We start from the raw sequence: 22,192 nt of genomic DNA on the forward strand, positions 1-22,192 counted from the left end.
CCAGCCGGTTTGGAGGGCTGCAAAATAGCGACCGGGTAGAGGAAATTCGTAACGACGTGCCCCACGATGTATCCGACCCCAAGGAAGATGGGCAATGTGTTTTGCTCACGTGAGAGCCTACAGTTAAAGCCCTTTAGGGGCACCTGGGTGGCTCAGTTGGTTAAGCGTCTGACTTCAGCTCAGGTCATGATCTCGCAGTTCATGAGTTCAAGCCCTGCGTCAGCTCAGAGCCTGGAGCCTGCTTAGGATTCTGTGTCTCCTTCACTCTCTGCCCCTCCCCCCTTGGGCTCTGTCTCTCTCTCAAAAATAAATAAAAACATTTGAAAAAAAAAAGCCCTTTAGATGACCAATTGTTTTTGTCTGCAGAGAAAAATAGTACTGGGGCCTGAGGTATGGGTGTGGGCTGGGCTGGGCACAGGGGATGGGGGAGACAGTGGCTAAAGGGGACCACGGGCTTCACGTGAAGCATCCCCTATCAATTTCAAGTTGGTTTCCGTGGCTTTCATTGCAGGCAAGTCTTAAGAGAATCAGAATCTCAACTGTTCAGCCTCACCATTGATAAGCCTTGTGGTCTTATACAAATAAATCATTGGCCTCTGAAGCAGCAATTTCTTTGGGCAGAATGAGGAAGTTTGACCCGATAAATGTGAATGTTTTTCTAGCGCTAATATCCTTCAGCCCTTCTATTTTCTAACAGACTCTGTGTAGTTGCATGAGCAGAAAACAAAAGAAAATAGTGTCGTCAGGGAAGCCCACAAATAAACTTTCAGGCCAGAAATCTAGTCTCTGGCCTATTTTAAGTTCAATTAAAAAGAAAAGGAAAGAAGAAGAAGAACTGTTTCTTTTTTTTTTTTTTTTGGCCCTGAAATGTACTTATTCATTAAAACTCCGCCTCCCCCTTTCAGTAGAAACCATGCATTTCCTACTTTTATGCTGCCTATATGTTTGATTTGCACAACTCAGCTAGCCAGAGCAGCTGAGACATCCGTTCCCCTACAAGAACCCTCCTGGTAAGTCATCCCTCAGCCACTCTGTCTGTTAGTTAGCTCGGCTTCTGTGATGAGTAAAAAGCTTTACAGGAAACCCTAGAAGACTGGACACACACCAGATGCTCGTAGAGCTATCTTAAATCATAATCTTTGAAAGGAGAAAAGAGTTAGAATTTAGAATCAATTTCAAACTGTGATAACATCGAAGATACAAAACATGATTGTGAATGAAAGATTGTTGTAAAGGGAGCAATATTTAAAAGAAAGAAAGAAAGAAAGAAAGAAAGAAAGAAAGAAAGAAAGAAAGAAAGAAAGAAAGTAAAAAGAAGGAAGGAAGGAAGGAAGGAAGGAAGGAAGGAAGGAAGGAAGGAAGAAACTTCACCTTTCAAAAGAAATCTTTTCAGAGAGATGATTCTTGGCCAAAATCTTGGCAGAATGATCTTCTGGTAAGAACTGAAACTGACCAGGCAGGATGCCCTGTGAATGTATGTCCAAGACGAGTTGTATCTAAGTCCAGTTTTTTCGTTTGTTTTTCTCAGAAAAGAGGGAAGGGTAAAAATTGTCCGAATTCATATCGGACTACAAAAAGCAAATAAACTTTCCCTTTACTATATCAGCTCTACAGCGCATTTCGTGTCCTTTAACGTATGGTTCTTGCTCTGGCTCAGAATTTAAGGTGAAATTTTCTGTATGTGTCTCCTTGCTACCTAATCCGAGGGACAGGAAGCATGAAACCCACGAGGATTCATTAAAGAAACTTCTACCAGGAAATGGAACCAAAATAGACCAGGCTAGCCAGCGGGTCATGGAGGGGCTGAGCAAACCCAGAATATGCATGGTGGCACCTGAGATGTTTTCTACCTCGATTGCTTGGGTATGTGCGGGAGCTCTTAATCATAGCAATTCGGGAACTGTAAACACGAACTTAGACTACACGTGAGAATGGCAGCCCGGACTTTATAGCTGGCTACTGGCTGCTACGACCCTCTCGGGGGACTTGGGCAGCGGCCCGTTTCATCCGGACCGCGTCGAGGTGCCAGGCTGACGATACCACACTCCACTTCCCTCACCAAGAAGCGAGAGACTAGGTAGCTGCTGGATGAGAGTGCAGGCTGCCTGCCTTCAAAATCAGCTGCTTTCTAGCTGTGTGTGGTTGGGCAAGTTACTCATCCTCTCTGTGCCTTGAGTTCTAATCTGCAAAATGGGGGCGATAACATGACCTGACTCATAGGGTGACCGTGAGGATTAATTGAATGAATGGGTGTGAAGTTGTTGGCCCACAGGGTGCCCTTGGGAACCGTCCATGGTTAGCAACACACACTCCGGGGGACGCTCTGTATAAGCTCACCCCAGGGAAGGCAGCTGCAGCAGAGATGGTAAGACAGTGTTAGACAGCGCCTGAGTCGGTTTCTTGACGTTGTTAAAGCTTCATTCGTCCCACGTGGCTACAGAGCGTCAGGTTTTATTGAGTCAGACGATGCTTTTGTGAACCCCCCCCCCAAGAGTCATGGTCTCCGTCCAGTGAGCAGAGGTGATAGTGATCCTTCCTTTTCCTGAAAAAGTTCTTTCTTTTTCCTTTTCTTTCTTTCTTTCTTTCTTTCTTTCTTTCTTTCTTTCTTTCTTTCTTCTTTCTCTTTCTTCCTTTCTTTCTTTCTTTTGGCCAAACAAGGGAGCTCCGTTAAATGTAGAAACCTACGTACCAATGTTGAAAAGCCTGTTCGTGGATAAGACGGTCTGCACCCATGGCGGACCACCGCCAAGTACATTCTGGGGTATCATAGACGATCACTTTTTCTTTATTCACAGCGTCGAGCAAAATGGATTATCAAGCCACGAGCCCCTACTATGACATTGAATACGAGCTGTCGGAGCCCTGCCAGAAAACTGACGTGAGGCAAATCGCAGCCAGGCTCCTGCCTCTGCTCTACTCACTCGTGTTCCTTTCGGGCTTCGTGGGCAACCTGCTGGTCGTCCTCATCCTCGTCAACTGCAAAAAGCTGAGGGGCATGACTGACGTCTACCTGCTCAACCTGGCCATCTCCGACCTGCTCTTCCTCTTCACCCTCCCCTTCTGGGCCCACTATGCCGCCAACGGGTGGGTCTTCGGGGATGCGATGTGTAAGGCGGTCACCGGGCTCTATCACGTCGGGTACTTTGGCGGAAACTTCTTCATCATCCTCCTGACCGTCGATAGGTACCTGGCTATCGTCCACGCTGTGTTCGCTTTAAAGGCCAGGACGGTCAGCTTTGGGGCGGTGACAAGCGCGGTCACCTGGGCGGCGGCCGTGGTCGCCTCTCTGCCGGGGTGTATCTTCAGCAGATCCCAGAAAGAAGGTTCTCGTTTAACGTGCAGCCCTCATTTTCCATCCAATCAGTATCATTTCTGGAAGAACTTCCAGACACTGAAGATGACCGTCTTGGGCCTGGTCCTGCCCCTGCTCGTCATGATCGTCTGCTACTCGGCCATCCTCAGGACCCTGTTCCGGTGTCGGAACGAGAAGAAGAAGCACAGGGCCGTGAAGCTCATCTTCGTGATCATGATCGGTTACTTTCTCTTCTGGGCCCCCAACAACATCGTCCTCCTGCTGAGCACCTTCCCGGAGTCCTTTGGCCTCAATAACTGCAGTAGCTCCAACAGACTGGACCAAGCCATGCAGGTGACGGAGACCCTGGGCATGACGCACTGTTGCATCAACCCCATCATCTACGCCTTCGTCGGGGAGAAGTTCAGAAGCTACCTCTTGGTGTTCTTCCAAAAGCACATCGCCAGGCGCTTCTGCAAACATTGTCCTGTCTTCCAGGGAAAGGCCCCCGACAGAGCGAGCTCGGTTTACACCCGATCCACCGGAGAGCAGGAAATCTCTGTCGGCTTGTGACCTGGACCAGGTGTTTGTACACAGCCTAGGGGCGGGAGTGACCCTTTTAAAAAGGAAGTTACTGTCATAGAGGGCCTAAGAGTCATCCGTGCACCTGGCTATCTATCCCACCATTTAAGCCCGTCACGTCTGGAAAGCCGAATCAATATATGTTGATGACATAGCAAACCTCCTCACCTCCCCTCCGCACACAACAACTTATTGGCAAACTCTTCCTTTGCTGCAAAAATTTCATTATAAAAAAAAAAACATCCCCAGAGAACTGCTAATTCTTGAGTTCGGTGACCCGAACAGGAATAACAAAACCAATCAAGATGCACACTGTACGGTTTCTGATCTGCTCGAGGCAACAGGTGCAGGTTGTAAGTGCGCTGAAAGCAGGTGCTTGTGGGTGATCTGTTAAGAAACGAGCTCTTCCAAGAGCGATCTCCCCTCCAGGGTGTGGTTGGTAAGTTCCAGAGGCGATCAGGACCGGGTGAGAGCTGCGAGGGCTTCCTCAGGGAGAAGGGGAGAGGGGAGGAAGGTTAGCTCCAGGCCTGCAGGCCCCGCACATGCGCGGGGCGGCTCTGCGGTGGGGGGTCGGCACTGGCTGGGGAGAGACAAGGCGAGCCTGGACCATAGGGAGCGTGCACAGCACCGCTTGTCAAAGCCAGAGCAGAGCGGGGGGGGGGGGGCGGATCCCCGGCCACTGTCGCCGGAAGCTCGTTGCGCGGCCGAACGATGGCCTAGAAAGGTGAGCCTTTAGGTCGGGTGAGGCGAGGAGGCTTTCCATGTAGGTCCGGGCACCAGAGATGGGGACACCCTCGCAGCATGTGGGGTGAGAGTCAACAGAACTTGGGGTGGATTGGGGTTGGAGGTGAGGGGCCGTGGGGAGGCAGAGAGAACCTCTAGGCTTCACGCATGAGGACTGGAGATGCCCTTAAGGAAACCTCAGTCATGGAAAGGGGCCAAGGCTTGCATCGAAACCAGGAGGGGCCGGTGGAAGAGGAAGCCTCTGGTTTTGCCAGCTTGAACACAGCCTTCCGTAGACAGAACCTGGGCTCTCTAGCGGTGGCCGCTCCTGCCTTTGGAGTTGTCCCTCCCAACCCAGCTCCAACCGGGGGGCGTCTCCAGGGGGCTGGGAAGCACTAGGTTTAGGAAATGCGGGGAGTCTGAGGCCTGGGAACACGTTTACGTCAACTATGACATCCAGGGGCCGACTGTGTAGTTAATGAACATCCAGGGTTTTAGAAGCACTAAGCAAAAAGACGCCCCAGAGGGGGGAGGGAAGCCGGGATGACTAAGTCTCTGCCCGCCCAGGACACACCACTGCCTCCCTAAGCGTTGTCTTCCGGAGTTAACTCGCAGTGGGCAGAGGGGAGAAGGGACAGATTCATTTGGAAACAGGCCGCCTCCAGCTGACTCAGCTCCGAGAAGCACCATTTTACGGAACTCGGTGTTTCAGGCTGAGTGTGGTGGCTTTAGACTCTCCTTCCAGACGCCTTCTCCCGACACCACCCCCCCCCGAACACTAAGGGATCTATTCCTTTCAAAGACAGGGTCATGATTTCGTGTTTGGCAGTTGCTCCTTGTACTTTCTTGTACCTGCCCGAGATGGTTTGGAATCCGGGAGGAGCTAAGACCATTTGGGAGAGATCAGGTGAGGCGACATCAAAGCAGTGAGACTCCCTCACAAGGTGAAGGTATCAGAATAATAAGAGGTGCTACTGATGTTTGTCAGCTCTGAAATATGACCTTGAGAGCGCGGGTGTCGACGGGGAGCAGCCGGAAGTGCTCTTGAGGTCGTTTCAAGGGCACAAGTATCCTATGACCTAGCCTCTGGGTCAACTCAAAGGCACTCTGATATCTTTGTGTGTCGAATACATATCATGTATGATGTGATCTGGCTCATGTATATAGAAAGTTACAAATCGCTTGGAAGAAAACCCTTGCCTAGTAAAAAATCACCCTGTAAAATATCCGTATTCCTAGTCTTTCCGTCAAGCGCACATGTAGCGAATAGCGTTCAAAACTGCGAAAGCCGGGCGCCTGGGTGGCTCCGTGGGTTAAGTGTCCAACTTCGGCTCAGGTCGTGATCTTGCCGTTCGTGGGTTTGAGCCCCACACCGGGCTCTGTGCTGGCAGCTCAAAGCCTGGAGCCTGCTTCCGGATTCTGTGTCTCCTTCTCTCTCTCTCTCTCTCTCTCTCTCTGCCCCTCCCCCACTCCTGCTCAGTCTCTCTCTCAAAATTCAATAGACATTTTTAAAAATTTTAAAAACAAACAAACAAACAAACAAAGCAAAACAAAACCGTGAAAGGATTTTGTTAAGTCACTGTTTTGGAAAACTCCGTACGTACACGCACAAAGAGCTATACTTCCTTTGAAATATTTTTTAAAAGTTGCCCCCCGGGGCGCCTGGGTGGCGCAGTCGGTTAAGCGTCTGACTTCAGCCAGGTCACGATCTCGCGGTCCGTGGGTTCGAGCCCCGTGTTGGGCTCTGGGCTGACAGCTCAGAGCCTGGAACCTGTTTCCGATTCTGTGTCTCCCTCTCTCTCTGCCCCTCCCCCGTTCATGCTCTGTCTCTCTCTGTCCCAAAAATAAATAAACGTTGAAAAAAAAATTAAAAAAAAAAAAGTTGCCCCCCCCCTTCCTGGGTCAAATTGCCAGAATACTTTGTCTGAAGATGCTGCCTCTAAGGGTGGCATTTCTGAGCAACAGACACTGAAAACTTTCCAGTTTCTAATCTAATTCTACTACTGGAGCAAAAGAATTGACACATTTAAAAAAGAAAAAAAGAAAATCGATGTATGTGTAAGCCCACGCCAGTTGTCTGTGTTTGAAAATGAGGAAGGCCGAGCGGCACCTGGGTGGCTCAGTCGGTTAAGTATCTGACCCTTGATTTTGGCTCAGGTCATGATCTCATGGTTTGTGGGTTCAAGCCCTGAGTCAGGCCCTGTGCTGATGGTGCGGAGCCTGCTGGGGATTCTCTCTCTCTCTCTCTCTGCCCCTCCCCTGTTCACATGTGCACATGTGCATGCTCTCTCTCTCTCTCTTAAAATAACTAAACTCAAAAAAAAAATTACAACAAGAAAATGAAGAAGACATACGATGTCACAGTCTGGTCCTTGCTCTGTAATCCCAAACTGCAGACACATGACATGCGAGGACCTGGCTGCTATAAAGGTTGCTTTTCTTTCATTCCAAATCCCTTCTAAAAACTTGCCTGTAATCGCAGTGATGACCATGGAGTTGTCCTTGACGTTTGGCTTTCCGTGCACGTGTCTCTTATCCCCAGAGAGAACAGGTGCTCCGGGAAGAGGCGACTGGCCCAGGTGGCATTTACAGCCTGGGGCAGGCTGGTCTTGAGACCAGGTAGGTCACCCGGGGAATGAACAGAAGGCAAGGGCAGCTGGAGCCGGTTTTAGGACAGCTTTTCCCTAACAACCGGAAAGACCGCCTTCCACCTCCCTCAACGGGAGGCGTGACCCAAGGAAGGGAGGGAGGGGACTGAGTCGGAGTAGAGGAAGGGTCCGGGGCACAGTTCCATCCACCCCACGCCCCTCACTTTGTGGGCCCTCCTGGGCCCACCCCTCCTGTGCCCCAGTCCTTAGATTGACAAACAGGCTTGAACTCATCGTGACTTTCAGGTTCTGACTCCACTCATCACATCCTGGGTGAAGACACCTGCTCCCCGGCCCAGGGGCGTCTGTCATGGAGGGAGTTACGTATGGGCCATGGATAAAGTCCAAGTAAAGTGAACGCCCTGAGCGGGGAGGGAAAATGTGCAAATTCAGACATTAGGATTCCGTTCACATGTGTATCCCAAGGTTCCAAATACCTCCAGCTAAAAGGCTACCAGTCTTGCCACTGTTGTGATTAACTCAGGTCACTGCTTTCCTATCCAAGGGAAGGACAGACTCCTCAACAGGAACATTGGAGTTTCATTGTTGACTTTCTGATGAAGGCACAGGAGATGTGGAGATGTGAGCAAGGGGCGTGGCCGTGAACGACCGGACTGCTCTCCTTCATAGCTTGTTCGCACACCCCTGCTTAACCTGAGGGCGTGGAGAACTCCCACACCCTGAGATGCTGCCGCTCCTGGGAGGAAACAGAGTTCTTTTGCTTTTAAGTAAAACTCACTATGAAAGTCTTGCTTGGTATTTTCCTGAAAGACAGCCAAGCTTGAACATTTCTGTAGATAGATGTTGCGACGGTGCCGTATTTTCTTTTCTTTTCTTTTTCTTTTTAGATAGAGAGACAGCGAGAGTGAGCACATATGGGGAGGGGCAGAGGGAGAGAGGATCTTAAGCAGGCTCTATGCCCAGTGCAGAGCTCAACGCTGGGGCTTGATCCCACGACCCTGGGATCATGACTTGAGCCGAAATCATGAGTCGGACGCTCAACTGACTTGAGCCAGCCAGGCGCGCCGTGCCTTAGGTTTTTGTCTACAAGCGTTTTTTCCAAGGCTTACTTATTTTTGGCTTCATATTGTCACTACTTTAATTTGATCATAAGTTCTGTGTCATTGTGGTTCTGTCATGTTTCAGGAACTTGGTTGAGTTTCTTTTTCTTACGATGGTAACTCGTGTTTTAAACGCTTGAAAGTCTTTTCAAAGGAACCAACGGAAATCTTGGGCTATACTGCCTCCCTGTGGTCACCTTGGTATCCAACAAGGGCGTCCCGCAGCCAGCCTTGACTCGGGTGGTTACACATTCGGCTGGTTCATGTTGGTCTCTGCTGCTACCATGCCTGTTGTGGACAAGAGGTGATTCCACAGCAGCTCGGGGTAGATAAAGCTCAACTCACTGGCCAGGAAAAGGAGTGCCAGGGGAGGACACAAGCCGATGCCTGCGGCGAACTGAAGGTCCCAGCTCTCTCGGGCCAAACTCTGCAGATCCCTGAACCCACGGCCTTGCAACAAAGTCACAAACTGTTTTGTGACAAAGCATTTTTCGCCATCCAATGCCACGAGCCCGTCTCGCGTGACTCCCATGTGTATCCAGCAATGGCTGTGGGTACCTAGTATTCGAAGCGATCCAATACGGTTGCCGCGTGGGTGGATTTCTTCTTTATTCACACTTCCCTTTCTCTATTACTGTGTTCCCCTCACTTCGATTCCTCTTAATGGTATCGCATCATCTGAAAACAGGAAGGTTGCTGAGGACCAGTCAGCCTGACCCCTCACTTTATGGAAGAAGAGCGGAGCCCGCCCCGAGTGCCAGACGCACTGACACAATAGGCGTGTGACATAACAGGCCTGGCCTCAGTTTTCACAGGCTCCCCCCCACTGCACCTGCCAGCCAGCGATGCGCCATTGAGGAGAGCAGGTGGGAGCCGTTCTAACTCCCCTGACAGCCGGCACCCACGTCGATGAGGGAGAGCGGGATCCGGAATTCGTGGGGACCATGCTTACGGCCGCTGGCTTAATCTTAGCTGCTCCTTGGAGTTACCTGGGGGAGTTGGACAACTAGTGATACCCAGCCCCACCCGCAGCACTCCGATTTGATGGGTCTGCAGAAGCTCGGAGTTCTAGGAAGCTCTAAGCGCAGCCAACTTTGGAAACCACTGCTTACAGCCCATCAGACCGAGCCTGCTGGATGCGGGCTGCTGTCTGAGGAAGAATCCTGCCGGCCTGGAAGCGGGTGGCACACAGGCCAGGGAGGGTCCGGATTCGACTCCTCGATCGTCCCAGCAGAACATTAACTCCGTCTTCCCACAAGCCGGTCTTTAAAGCATATGCATCTACGGGGCGCCTGGGTGGCGCAGTCGGTTAAGCGTCCGACTTCAGCCAGGTCACGATCTCGCAGTCCGTGAGTTCGAGCACTGCGTTGGGCTCTGGGCTGATGGCTCAGAGCCTGGAGCCCGCTTCTGATTCTGTCTCCCTCTCTCTCTGCCCCTCCCCCGTTCATGCTCTGTCTCTCTCTGTCCCAAAAATAAATAAACGTTGAAAAAAAATTAAAAAAAAAAATAAAGCATATGCATCTAGCTTTAGTTGGCAACGTAAAATATCTCTCTTTGAGGCACCAAGCATCATGCTTTCATTGCTGCTTTCGGATTATGTTTTAACCCGTCCATTCCAAGTGAAGAGTAAATACAGATGGGGTGTCTGTTGCCCACGCGGAGCTTGGTGGCTTCAAATTCGAGACAGAAGAAGTCTCTCGGGTAGGAAAGGTCTGTTTGCGATGTGTTACAAATGAATATTGGTATTGCTTATGTTGGCAAAAGAGTTCTCCCCCCACCCCTCCCACCCCATTTCCTTGTCCCTCCGCGAGCCATCCCTTCAACTGGGTCCAATAAAGCATTACCCCTGAAGACCTGGAAAACTCTGGAAGTCTGTGTGAGCCCTGGGTAAGGCGATGATGATCCTGCAGAGGAAGCAACAAGTCAGCCTCAAAACAGCAACGGCCCGTATTCATGCTAGAATTCCTGTGCTTTGGTTTATTTCCCCTAGCTAATATTCTTCAAAAACCCCTTTTAAGAAAATTATGATTTTTTGAAAATATTTATTTCTATTTGGAAGAGCATCAGCGGGGGAGGGGCAGAGAGAGGGGGCCAGAGGATCCAAAACGGGCTCCGCGCTGACAGTCTGACAGCAGTGAGACTTGCGTGGGGGCTCGAACTCACACACCACGAGATCATGACTTGAGCCGAACTCAGACACTCAACCGACTGAGCCACCCAGCTGCCCCAGACAATTATGATTTTTTTTCCAACAGATCATCAAATCGGGACTCTCTGTTGATTGATTATCTCACTCCTTTCAAAGGGTGGAAAGTGGAGCCTGGTGGACAAAAGAGTGGGGGGTTCAAAGTCAGACTGATTTGAGGTCCAGCCTTGAGGCTGTAGGAGCTTGGGGAGGTGACTCAGAGTCCCTCTGTGGACCTCAGAGTCCTTTCCTGTCATTCTGGATACTATTCACGTCTATCAACATCTGAAAGTTATGTCGGTATATAGTATCTAGACCAGCCCTGACCAGAAGGATGCTCTGTAATGACGGAGATGACTCCAGACTGGTGCCAAACGTGCCTAATGTGACTACGGGGCCGGATTTGTCATTTCATTTCATTTTAAAACATTCAGTGCATCTCTGAACGGACAAGGCTAAGTCTGGCATACAGTAAGTATCCAAGAAGCATCAGTATAACTTGGACTCTGGGATCAGGGATTCCTAGGCAAGTTGTAATGCTTCTAGCCTCCGTTTCCTCATCTGTGATATGGGGCCGGTAGCAATACCTACTATCTCATACGTTTGTGCGGAGGATTTAATGAGAAATCGCACATTGGTTTAAGGCAGTGCCTGGCACGCGGAAGTTCTTGGAACCGTTAGCTACTTTCCTAAGAGGGGCTATCCCCTAAAGAAGGCTCCTCAGCGTGGTGGGCAACCCAGCTCACTTTCTGCAGTGGAATGGAACCCCCGCGGACCCGAGGGGGCTCTCGGGCGTGAACTCAAACACCGTGGATTTACAGCAATGGACGGAAAGGGTCTCCCAACTTGGTGGCGTCGTGTTCAACACGTCCGAACTTGTGTAGTGCGCTTGGAAAGGCTTTGGGTGGGGGTGGGGGGTGGGGGGATTAACCTGAGAACGTAATTCTGGCCGGATGTCGGCCCTGCAGCTCTAAGCAAACTGGGAAATGAGGGAGGCAGGCCAACTCCCCACCCCCTCCCTCTGGGATTCCGACAGAAGCAGCAAGGTGGGAACACGGTTCTCATGTGCATTAACTGTGGGCAGCCCATTCATTCATTCATTCATTCAGTGAACATTCGTGGAGGGCCTGTGCAAGACACGGGGCATGGGGTAAGGGAGCTTGCCCATGGGGTAAGTGGAGGCACTGTGTGGTTGAGTGAGAGCTGCATAGAAGCACCGTACGTAGAGGCTACGAGAAGTCACAACTATGCCAGCGAAAATAGGCAAAACGGGGCAAGGCACCATCCAGGTGCCTAAAACGGCACAGCCTTGTGAGTGAGACAGACAGACGGACAGTCAGTGCGTCCCTCTGACCATTCCGTAAAGAAAGCCTGGCTACAGTTGTCTCTCGGTTCCGTGCCTCCTTAAATAGCTTACGCCGAACAGAATGTTCTTGTCTCTGATTGTCCCAGCACCCGCTGCCCTTTGGGGGAGGGGGGTCATCGAGGGGTGGGGAGAGGACCTGTCTCCACACCGAGACACCAGCCTCCTTGGGTTCCTGGGGCTGGTTTTGTAGTTTCCCTGTCTCCGCGTTTGCTTTCAGTTTGTTTGTACCACAGGAAATAAGTGGAACGTCTCCTTCCCACCCCTGCTTCTGCCTGCTAGGTCGTCCGCCCTGGAGGCAATAAAGTTACCAGTCTCTTATCATTTGGGAGGTACTTCCTGCGCATCTAACCAAAATCACATCTCTCCCCTTATCTCCTGTGTTTCCACAAATCACAAACGCTCGGAGTATTCTTTACCGCACCTTGGTTTTTTTCCCCTTTACGATCTTGGGCAGATTTCTTAAGCTCTCCGTGCCTCAGTTTGCCCGTCTGTGGAATGGGGATAATGATCCCAACCTCACTGATTCTTCCAAGGAGGAGATGAGTTAAGAGGCTAATTGGCATATGACAACCACCCAGCGAATTTTGGCTATTAGTATTTCTTACGGTTTGCCAGGCAGATTCTATTTTCACGCAAGTGAACTTATTTTTCGTAATGTCTATTTATTTATTTTGCGCGCGAGGGAGCATGCGTGCGCACACACGCAAGCGGAGAGGAGTAGAGAGAGCGGGAGGGAGAGCCCCAGGCAGGCTCTGCACCGTCACCACAGCCCAGTGTTGGGCTGGAACCCACGAACCGTGCGATCATGACCTGAGCCGAAATCAAGAGTCGGACCTTACCCGACGGAGGCCCCGAGGCGCCCCACAAAGGAACTTATCAACTTTTTCTTTGATTTCTGGGTTTATGACATGGTTAGGAAAGCCTTCCCCATGCTGAGATTGCAAAACTCTCCCGGTCTTATTTCTAAAGCTGTTATGGCTTCATCTTTTACAATTTGTATCCTGGAATTCATCTTACAGCGTGGAGTAAAGTGGGGACCCAAGGTTTTTGCCCCGGATGGCACCCCATCCTCCCAAGATGGTTTATTAAATTATTTTCCTACTAACTTAAAATGCCATTTTTTTTTTTTAGAGTGGAAATGATGCTTTCCCCGTTTCCCGTTCTGAGACTCACATGTGTTCTCTAAGCTACCATTTTATTTATTTATTTTTGAGAGAGAGTGGGGAGAGGGGCAGAGAGAGAGGGGGAGACACAGAATCCGAAGCAGGCTCCAGGCTCCGAGCTGTCAGCACCGAGCCCGATGCGGGGCTCGAACCCACCAACTGTGGGATCATGACCTGAGCCGCAGTCAGATGCTCAACCGACTGAGCCGCCAGGCGCCCCCTAGATGCCGTTTTTATAATATTTTGTCTCCTGCCCCCAGGGTTGGCCCTATTTCTGTATTTCCAGTTAAATGACTGCGTGCCCAAGCATCATTTCAGGTGCTTTGCTCCTCGGGGAGGCCCCTCAATGCGTGGGGCGAGTCCTTCTGGTGCCCCATACAGGGCACACGGCCACCGTTTCCGTGATGTGAACATTGACCAGTGGAGCCAAGAAGTCAGAGTCGTCCCCCCCCCCCCCCCCCGGACTGGTGATCTTGTCATTGCGTGGTCACAAATCAGAGCGGATGCCTGGTCCCACAAAGTCCAGGTGAGTGCCGTGTGCTGCCCGAGGTGAGCCAATCACATTCTTGCTCCTAAAAGCGAGGACCACGAATGCACCCCAGAGTGGCCGGCAGTGCCCCGGAGGGGGCACTGGAGACCGCCGGGGGGAGATGCCCCAATGCAGAGCTGACTGGTGATGAGGAACCTTGGGGTAAGCTGGGGGCAAAGTCCGGGCTAACAGCACAGCCCCCGCCCCCAGCGGGGAGGGGAACCTGTGTGACTTTCCTCGGACACTCCCAGCTACCCAAGAGCCAAGGAAAGGGGTTTCAGTGCTTGCCATGGTGATGTGGGAAACTAAGGCAAATGAAACTGAAATTCCCTTACTGCCTGCAGCCCGTTGGCGAGTCCTTGCAACAGGCAGCGTGCCCTTCCTCCAGGAGCTCAGCTGCCTCAGTGATGACACTTTGCTGGGGGCAAAAAGGAATCTTGGCTTCACATTATCCTGACCCCCCCCCCCATCCTATAAGTCTACTTTAACATATAAAAAGTCCTTTGGAAACTTCCTTTATCTCAACTCCCCCAAGATATATGCTGGCAATCATACTCCAAGCATATGGCCCCTGATATACATCTGAAGGGTCTCATGACTGAGGTTTTACTGACCGGTAATAAATGACGTTTTCCTAACACGGAGGCCCTCAGGGTCCTGGAAACCTTGCTTGGAAAATTCCTTAGACCCTTACGCTGTCTCTAACCCCCTCCCAGCCTGAAGGTATATAATCAGTTACCTGTCACAACCCCAGTGCAGCTCTTTCTGCCCACGGTCCTGTCCGCGTGCTTTAATAAAATCACCTACGTGCACCAAAGATGTCTTCAAGAATTCCTTCTTGGCTTTCAGCTCCAAACCCCACCATCACCCCGAAACCCCATCACCTGGGGCCCCGTCTTTCCCAAGAGAAGACACCTCGCAATTCCTTCTCTCCTGTGATCAACCCCAGGGGTGTCCCGGCTGTCCCCATCACTGCTAGGGGAGCCTGAGCCCTCCCCAGTGCCGGCATAAAGTCCCCACTTCTCCCACACTCAACAAGGTTTTCCACTCCATATTTTTTAGCTGCCCTTTTCTTTTTCAGGACGACCTGATGGGTTTTCACGCACAGATTGTTTGCCAGCGGTCGTAGACTGAGTGTTTGTGACACCCCAAAATTCATATGTGGAAATCCCGCCCCCCGATGTGACGGTGCTGCGGGGGGAGCTTTGGGAGGCGATTCGGTCGTGAGGGTGGAACCTCACAAACGGGATCGGTGCCCTTGTACGAAGGGACGCGAGAGCCTGCCCCTCTGTCTGCCCTTCCCCTGTGAGGATAAAGTGAGAACACGGCCATCTGCAAACCAGGAAGTGGGCTCCCACCAGACACCGCATGGCCTGGCAACTTGATCTTGGACTTCCAGCCTCCAGGAGCGTGAGGAGTGCTTCTGTTCTTTCAGACCCCCCGGTCTGTGGGATTTGATATGGCAGCCAGAGCTACGACACCAGCCCTCTCTTCTACGAGGTGTGCGTCCTTTAGGAAATCGCTTTCTTAGGGGACCTTATGTTAACTACACTAGACTATGGTTTTTGGAAGACGAGCCCTTTCACCCCTCTCGAAGTACTGCCCCCACCCCCCACGGTACCCCTCGTCTTTGCTCCTCTCCCCCCTTCACCCGGCACAGAGTTAACTCACAGATGACAGTGGAAAGGGTCACGAATTCGGGACTTGCATTTTAACTCATTCAGTTATTTACCTAATGTTTAGTGAGAAGCTGCCCATGCTGCTAGGGCACAACGTGGGCTGAGTCTTGTGATCAAGGAATGAGGGAATCTAGAGTCAGGAGCCAGGGAGCCAGCCGGACAGTCCCAGGGAGAGGGAGGGAGGGAGGGAGGGGAGGCGCGCCCTCCGCACCCCCCTACCCCGCCGAGGAGGTGTCTTTGTCCTGACCCTGCCTCCACCCCCCCATCACTCTACCCCTCCCCCCCCCACACACACCCCGCCCAGTGCTGCCCTATCAGAACTGGCTTCCTGGCTGCAGCCTGTGAACAAAAAGGAACCACCCAATGTCTCAGGGTTATTTACATCAGGCCCGTACACAGAGGCACAAACGAAACTAGTCTAGAGCCCAACCGACTTTCCCTTGTTCTTTTTTTTTTTTTAATTTTTTTTTTAGTGTTTATTTATTTTTGAGAGAGAGAAAGAGCACACATGTGAGCAGGGGAGGGGCAGAGAGAGAGAGGGAGACACAGAATCCGAAGCAGGGTCCAGGCTCCGGGCCGTCAGCCCAGAGCCCAATGTGTGGCTCCAACCCAGGAACCACGAGACCATGACCTGAGCCAAAGTCAGGTGTTTTAACCAACTGAGCCCCCCCAGGCGCCCGCGATCTTTTCCTTGTTCTGAGCCCACACACCCACACTGAGTCCCACTGGGGGCAGCATACCATGCCCTCTGACCCCACGTTTGTGAGCGTGTGCCCCCTGTCTCCCCGGCAAGGTGCCCTTGGAACATAGCCATGCCAGGCATTTTTCTCAGTGATCCAGCTCGTGTGGGTGGGTGGGGGGTGGTCACACAAGGAGGAAGTACAAGGACAAGTGTGTATATGGGGGAGGAATTTCAGTGGAAACAGTGTGTGAGAAACACAGAGGAAATTCAGGGAACCGTCAATGGTTTTGTGAGAGCAGGAGAGAAGAAAGCGGGAAGAGACAGGGCTGCAGGGGGCAAATGAGGCTGAGGCTCACACAGGGTGCCGAGGAGTGCAGCGGCTCGTGGCCGGGTGGGGGGTGGGGGGAGCGGTTTCAAGCCAGGGTACTCAAGACATCTGATTGGCCTCGCCTTGCAGAGAATGTACTAGAGGAAGGCAGGGATGGAGTCAGAGACCCCAGGCAGAGGTTTGGCTGTGCTCCTTCTGGGACAGAGCCGAGGCCCCCGCCAAGGTACAAAGCTCTGGGTATAGACAAGTGAATGGATCCAAAAGCTCCCGGGGACAAGGACTCATCAGGACTTGGATTGAGGGTGGAAGGGAGGGGGGAGGCCAGGGTCTGGGCCGCAGCCCAGGCAGACGGGAAGTACCGGCTTCAGGTGCAATTCTCAGGGCAGGTTGAGTTAGAAATCCCGGGGGGACACCCCGGGGCAGTGTCAGGAGAAGCTGCCTTGGGCCCAGCAGAGCACATGCGCGGAGGAGACCCACAGTCACAGGCAGCGGACATGGGGGAGGACAAATGTCTCCAGACAGAACCCAGAGGAGGAAGGGCAGCAAAGAGGAGAAGGGATGCCAGGAAAGGCAGGGCCGTGCAGAGAGGAGGCCACCTTGGGAGGGACAGGAAGTGTCCGCAGCGGCAAGGGTTGCAGAGATATGGAGCAAGGTGAGGGCGGAAAAAAACATCCACTGACTCTGTGATGCAATCAGAAAGGCAGAATCACTTGATGGCCCCTGCCTCATCTCTTCCTGCGCCGACTCACTGCCAATGACGCCGAATCGTATTTCCTCTCTCCCCGTGGAAAATCGCGCGCTTTGTGCCCAAGTTCTAGACCCTCCGGAAGGGACAGCACCAGCCTGTGTGGTTTGAAGGTCCCGGTCAGCTGGTTAGGGGTCCCTTTCAACCACCCTCTCCAGAGGGTGTGGCTGAATCCTTTGGGACAGGAAGGTGATGGGGGCTCTGAACTCTGGTGCAGAGATAGGAGCCCCAGGGGCCATCCCGTCCCTGGGGGAGCACTGGGCTGGGAGGCGGCAGACCTTCAGTCCAACCACAGGGGCTCACAGGGGCCTAGGCCCTACAAGGGTCCCCCGACAACCACCAGGGAAAACACTGTCCTATGCACATAAAATCTGTCACGATTTAATTTTGTTAAAAGGAGGGGCGCCGGGGGGCTCAGTCGGTTAAGCATCCAGCTTCAGCTCAGGTCATGATCTCACGGTTCTTGAGTTCGAGCCTCACATCAGGGTCTCTGCCATCAGCGTGGAGCATGCTTCAGATCCTCTGTCTCCCTTTCTCTCTCTCTCTCTCTCTCTCTCTGCCCTTCCCTCGCTTGCACTCCCTCCCAAAAATAAATAAAATATTAAAAAATAAAATGAGAATGCCACTTGGTTTCTTACCTTTTGCTTCTATTCACAAAAAGAGATTTTTAAAAATCCATTTTAAATATGGCTGCCCTCAGATGAGTGACTGTCCAACCCGCCTGACCCTATGGAAACAGGAGTGTGGCCATGTAGGTGGGGAAGAAGAAAGAGGAAAGAAAAAGGTGGAGGATGGGGCCAGGGGCAGGGGATGGCAAGGTCAAGTTCCTCTTCGACTCTTCACTCTCAGACAACAACGGGTGAGTTGCACCAGGATGGTCACGAAGAGTGAGTGGGCCCTGTGCCCTCGCCGGGCACATGACTCCCCCTCCTGTGCACACAGGGGGCTTGTGGTCTTATGACACAGAGGTTTCAGAAATCTTATTTCTGGTTCTTGTTATGCAGGGTAAATGAAATCTGTGGGAAACCCAGGGCCTGCCCACCCCGCCCCTGCAGTGGGCTCTGCCCGGATGTCCCTTTTTAGGGTCAGTGCACTTACCCTCCCGGCTGCTGGGGACGGGGACCACCCTCAGCCCCTGGGACCTTCCCCTCCCGGAGACAACTGAGGCCAGCAGCTGTCTGGTGTGTGATTGGGAAGGCCCGGCCTCCTCCCTTCCTCGTGGGACAGCACTGCAGGGACATCCCAGGCCCAGAGCCCCTCGCAGGGTCAGCTGGGGCTTCGGGGTCCGCTTCACCCTGTGTCCGGTCCTGCCCCGCCTACTCCCTGACAGGGATGCCTCCTGGAAGCCCTCGCCAACAAGGCCTCTCTCCCTGCAGCTGTCCCGCTGAGCTCTGGACTCCCGGGAATTCGATCTAAAATAGTCTGTCTCTGTTCCTCCCCCACTTGCACTCTCTGTCTCTCTCTCTCAAAATAAATAAGCAAAAAAATTTTAATGCATTTTTTTTCAACGTTTATTTATTTTTGGGACAGAGAGAGACAGAGCATGAACGGGGGAGGGGCAGAGAGAGAGGGAGACACAGAATCGGAAACAGGCTCCAGGCTCTGAGCCATCAGCCCAGAGCCTGACGTGGGGCTCAAACTCCCGGACCGCAAGATCGTGACCTGGCTGAAGTCGGACGCCTAACCGACTGCGCCACCCAGGCGCCCCAATGCATTTTTTTAAAAAAGGGAGGTGGCGTCTGGGTGGCTCAGTCAATGAAGAGCCTGACTCCCGATTTCAGCTCAGGTCATGATCTCACGGTTCGTGAGTTCGAGCCCCACATCGGGGCTCTGTGCTGACAGTGTAGAGCCTGCCTGGGATTCTCTCTTTCCCTCTCTGTTCCTCCCCTACCTGTGTGCTCACTCGCTCTCGCTCGCTCTCTCTCAAAATAAATAAAGAAACTTCTTAAAAAATGCATCTAAAATGGTCTGGTTCCTGGTTTCAACTTCCTCTTCCACAGAAGCTCAGCCCCAGATGCCGATAAGTAAGAAAATGTGTCCCCCTTGCCCCATCTCTGAGGTTGGGACGAAAGAAGACGTTAGGAGGGGAAGGGAGGCAAGGAGAGGCCATGGCCACCCCACCTGGCTAACTCCCACCCAGGCTTTCTGCTTAGATGGCCCCTCCAGCCGGACACCTTCCCCGGTCCCCCTGGACCGGGCCAGGCACCCTTGCTGACGGCTCCCCAGCTCCCGTGTGCTTCCCCCGGGACAGCACGAGACTCCCCGGATTATAATCACTTGTGCACCTGACCGGCTCCCGTTAGGACATCGATGCCGGGAAGGCAGAGGACAAAGAGTCCTGCCCAGGGACTACGCAGAGGCCGCCATCCCCACCGCTAAGATTAAGGAGTCAAGGATCGGGGAGGGGCTCTCTGTAACAAGAGCTGCATTAGGTCAAGGTCAAGGGACACACCAGCAGGAGCCTGCTGTTAAGCAGATGAGCCTCCAGGACCCAAAGCGGGTCGGAAGGCGATGGAGAGTCCATACAGAAGGGCAAAGGGGAGCGATTTCCTAGACAACAGACGTGAAATGTCTGTGAAATGAACAAATAACACTTCTCAACAAATAACTCACTGCGCCTTCACTCCCTGGGTATTTAGTATTTTGATCACTGTCTGATGTAAACAAAAGGCACACGCATTGAAAAAAGGCCACGGAGCGTTCACTCTGACACGGCAGCAGACAGCAAGGCCTCAGGCCACGAGTAACAGGGACCTGGTGCCGAGAGGTCCCCACAGAAAGCTAGCAGCCTGGGAGGAGGGGGCTGGAGGAAATGCGCCCACAGGCGGGGACAGTAAGGAGGCTCGTCTGGTTTTGCCTGCACCCGAAATGGTAGAGGGACCATCTCTGAGACCCCAAAACCTGTGTCTCATGCAAACATGAAATTCAATTTTGTAATACCCTCAAAATGGGAGACCCCCGGGGCGCCTGGGTGGCGCAGTCGGTTAAGCGGCCGACTTCAGCCAGGTCACGATCTCGCGGTCCTTGAGTTCGAGCCCCGCGTCGGGCTCTGGGCTGATGGCTCAGAGCCTGGAGCCTGTTTCGGATTCTGTGTCTGCCTCTCTCTCTGCCCCTCCCCCGTTCATGCTCTGTCTCTCTCTGTCCCAAAAATAAATAAACGTTGAAAAAAAAAATTTAAAAAAAAAATGGGAGACCCCCAAACTAAGATTCAGCTCAGGCCACAGATGTCCCCTCATGCTCCCAGAAGAAACAAAGGCAACAGTGCTCCAGAGGGGACTGTTCCCACTGCAGGGCCACAGACCGTTGCTGCGGGGCCAGGAAACCCCCAATAAATAGGAACTCACACGGGCACTACAAAACACGCGAGAAGATGAGTCACCACGAGTGGGCAAGCCTAACGGCCCCTCGGATTAGAACCCTGAAAGTCTTCAATAAGTCACTTGTAGATTAAAGGTATTTTTATAGGGGCGCCAGGGTGGCTCCGTTGGTTGAACGTCCAGCTTTGGCTCAGGTCATGATCCCACGGTTCACGAGTTCGAGCCCCACATCGGGCTTCGAGCTGACAGTGCAGAGCCTGCTTGGGATTCTCTCTCTCTTGCTCTCTCTCTCCCCCTCCCCTACTTGTGCTTTCTGTCTCTTATAAATAAATAAATAAATAAATAACCTTTTAAAAAAGTATTTTTAGGGGCACCTGGATGGCTCAGTCGGTTGAGCGTCTGACTTCAGCACAGGTCACGATCTCACGGTTTGTGAGTTCGAGCCCCGCATCGGGCTCTGTGCTGACAGCTCGGAGCCTGGAGCCTGCCTCAGATTCTGTGTCTCCTTCTCTCTCTCTCTCTCTCTCTCTGCCCCTCCCCTACTCATGCTCTGTCTCTCGAAAATAAATAAACATTAAAAAATGTTTTTAAGTATTTTTAAACCTTTTTTTCCCCTAAGTGTATTTATTTATTTGAGAGAGACAGAGACAGCGTGAGCGGGGAAGGGGTCCGAGACAGAGGGAGAAAGAATCCCAAGCAGGCTCCACGCTGCCAACGCAGAGCTCGATGTGGGGCTCAAACCCCAGAAACCATGAGATTGTGACTCGAGCCAAAACCAAGAGTCAAACGCTCAACCGACCGAGCTTCCCAGGACCCGCCCCCCCCCTAAAAAAAACATTTTTATAAGGAATCCAGATCCTAAAAACAAAAACAAACCGGAATATCATTACCAGGAGCCACTCGGTGTGTACAAGGGTGTATGTGACTCTTGTGCAATGTGTCCTCTGGCCCTCGCTCAACACATTGCCCCAGAATGTGAGAAGCCCAAGAAACCCTTCTGGAACAGGAGGGCTTTTACTCAGTAGGTGTTTTTCCTGTCTTTTCCTAGGGATACACACTCCCTTTCTACCCACTTGTCTCCCAACGGGAGAGTGTTAGGATTAGGATAACTCTCAGGATTCACTGATTTTCCCTCTTTCTTCAATGCTGTGCCTGTATTAGGATTAGGTTTAGGCATAACTGTAATGCCCACCGTTCAAAGTTTTGAAACAAGGTTGTACCCTATTTCGTGTTCGGTTGCTACTGACAGATTTTGAGAATTTTTGCTGGTGAAGCTGTCGTGTGGTCGTTTTATAAGGTACCGATGGGGGGAGAGGCCGTGACCCTGCTTCCCTCTGCCACCTTTACTGGAAAGGCCTGTGCAGATGTCTTTTTAGATTGCATGAGGGTTTCAGAAACTCCAAGCGTGGCTTCAGCTGGGGCAGCCCAGGAGGTAATGGTGCCTACGTGTTGTCCACCGTATCGCGAGTAGGGGGAGAGTGGACACCTCCCACTCACGGGCACGCGATGCGTCAGCTGCCCCAGCTTCACAGAGCAGTGGATGGCATTTCTCCACGGGAGGCTGTTGGTGACCCTGGGGAGGCCGATCTCAGGGGAATGGTGGAGACAGACGCCAGGCTGGAGGGGACTGAGTGGGGAGTGAACGATGATAATATAGGAAGAGTGGGTTTGGACGACGAATGAAGGCTCCCCAAGAAGAGGGAGGGTATGTCGTTAGAGCGGACTGTGGGGTTAAGGATGGGTTTATTATTTTTCTGGGGTTTTTTTATTTTAAATTTTTGTTTTTTAATATAATTTATTAGCAGGTTGGCTAACCTACAGTATATACAGTGTGCTCTTGGTTTTGGGGGTAGATTCCCATGATTCATCGCTTCCATACAACACCCAGTGCT

General features: G+C 52.1%; 1 protein-coding gene across 1 annotated transcript; it reads left to right on the plus strand.

The window, feature by feature from the left end:
• Positions 1 to 912: 912 nt before the first annotated feature.
• Positions 913 to 5,823, plus strand: LOC122487181 (C-C chemokine receptor type 5-like). The gene is made up of 2 exons (XM_043587231.1): positions 913 to 1,010; positions 2,796 to 5,823. The coding sequence occupies exon 2, from the start codon at positions 2,807 to 2,809 to the stop codon at positions 3,863 to 3,865; it is 1,059 nt and encodes a 352-aa protein (XP_043443166.1). The 5' UTR covers positions 913 to 1,010; positions 2,796 to 2,806; the 3' UTR covers positions 3,866 to 5,823.
• Positions 5,824 to 22,192: the final 16,369 nt, after the last annotated feature.

The sequence above is a fragment of the Prionailurus bengalensis genome, chromosome A2 (assembly GCF_016509475.1).
Source record: "Prionailurus bengalensis isolate Pbe53 chromosome A2, Fcat_Pben_1.1_paternal_pri, whole genome shotgun sequence".
In the NCBI taxonomy this organism is placed as follows: Eukaryota; Metazoa; Chordata; class Mammalia; order Carnivora; family Felidae; genus Prionailurus; species Prionailurus bengalensis.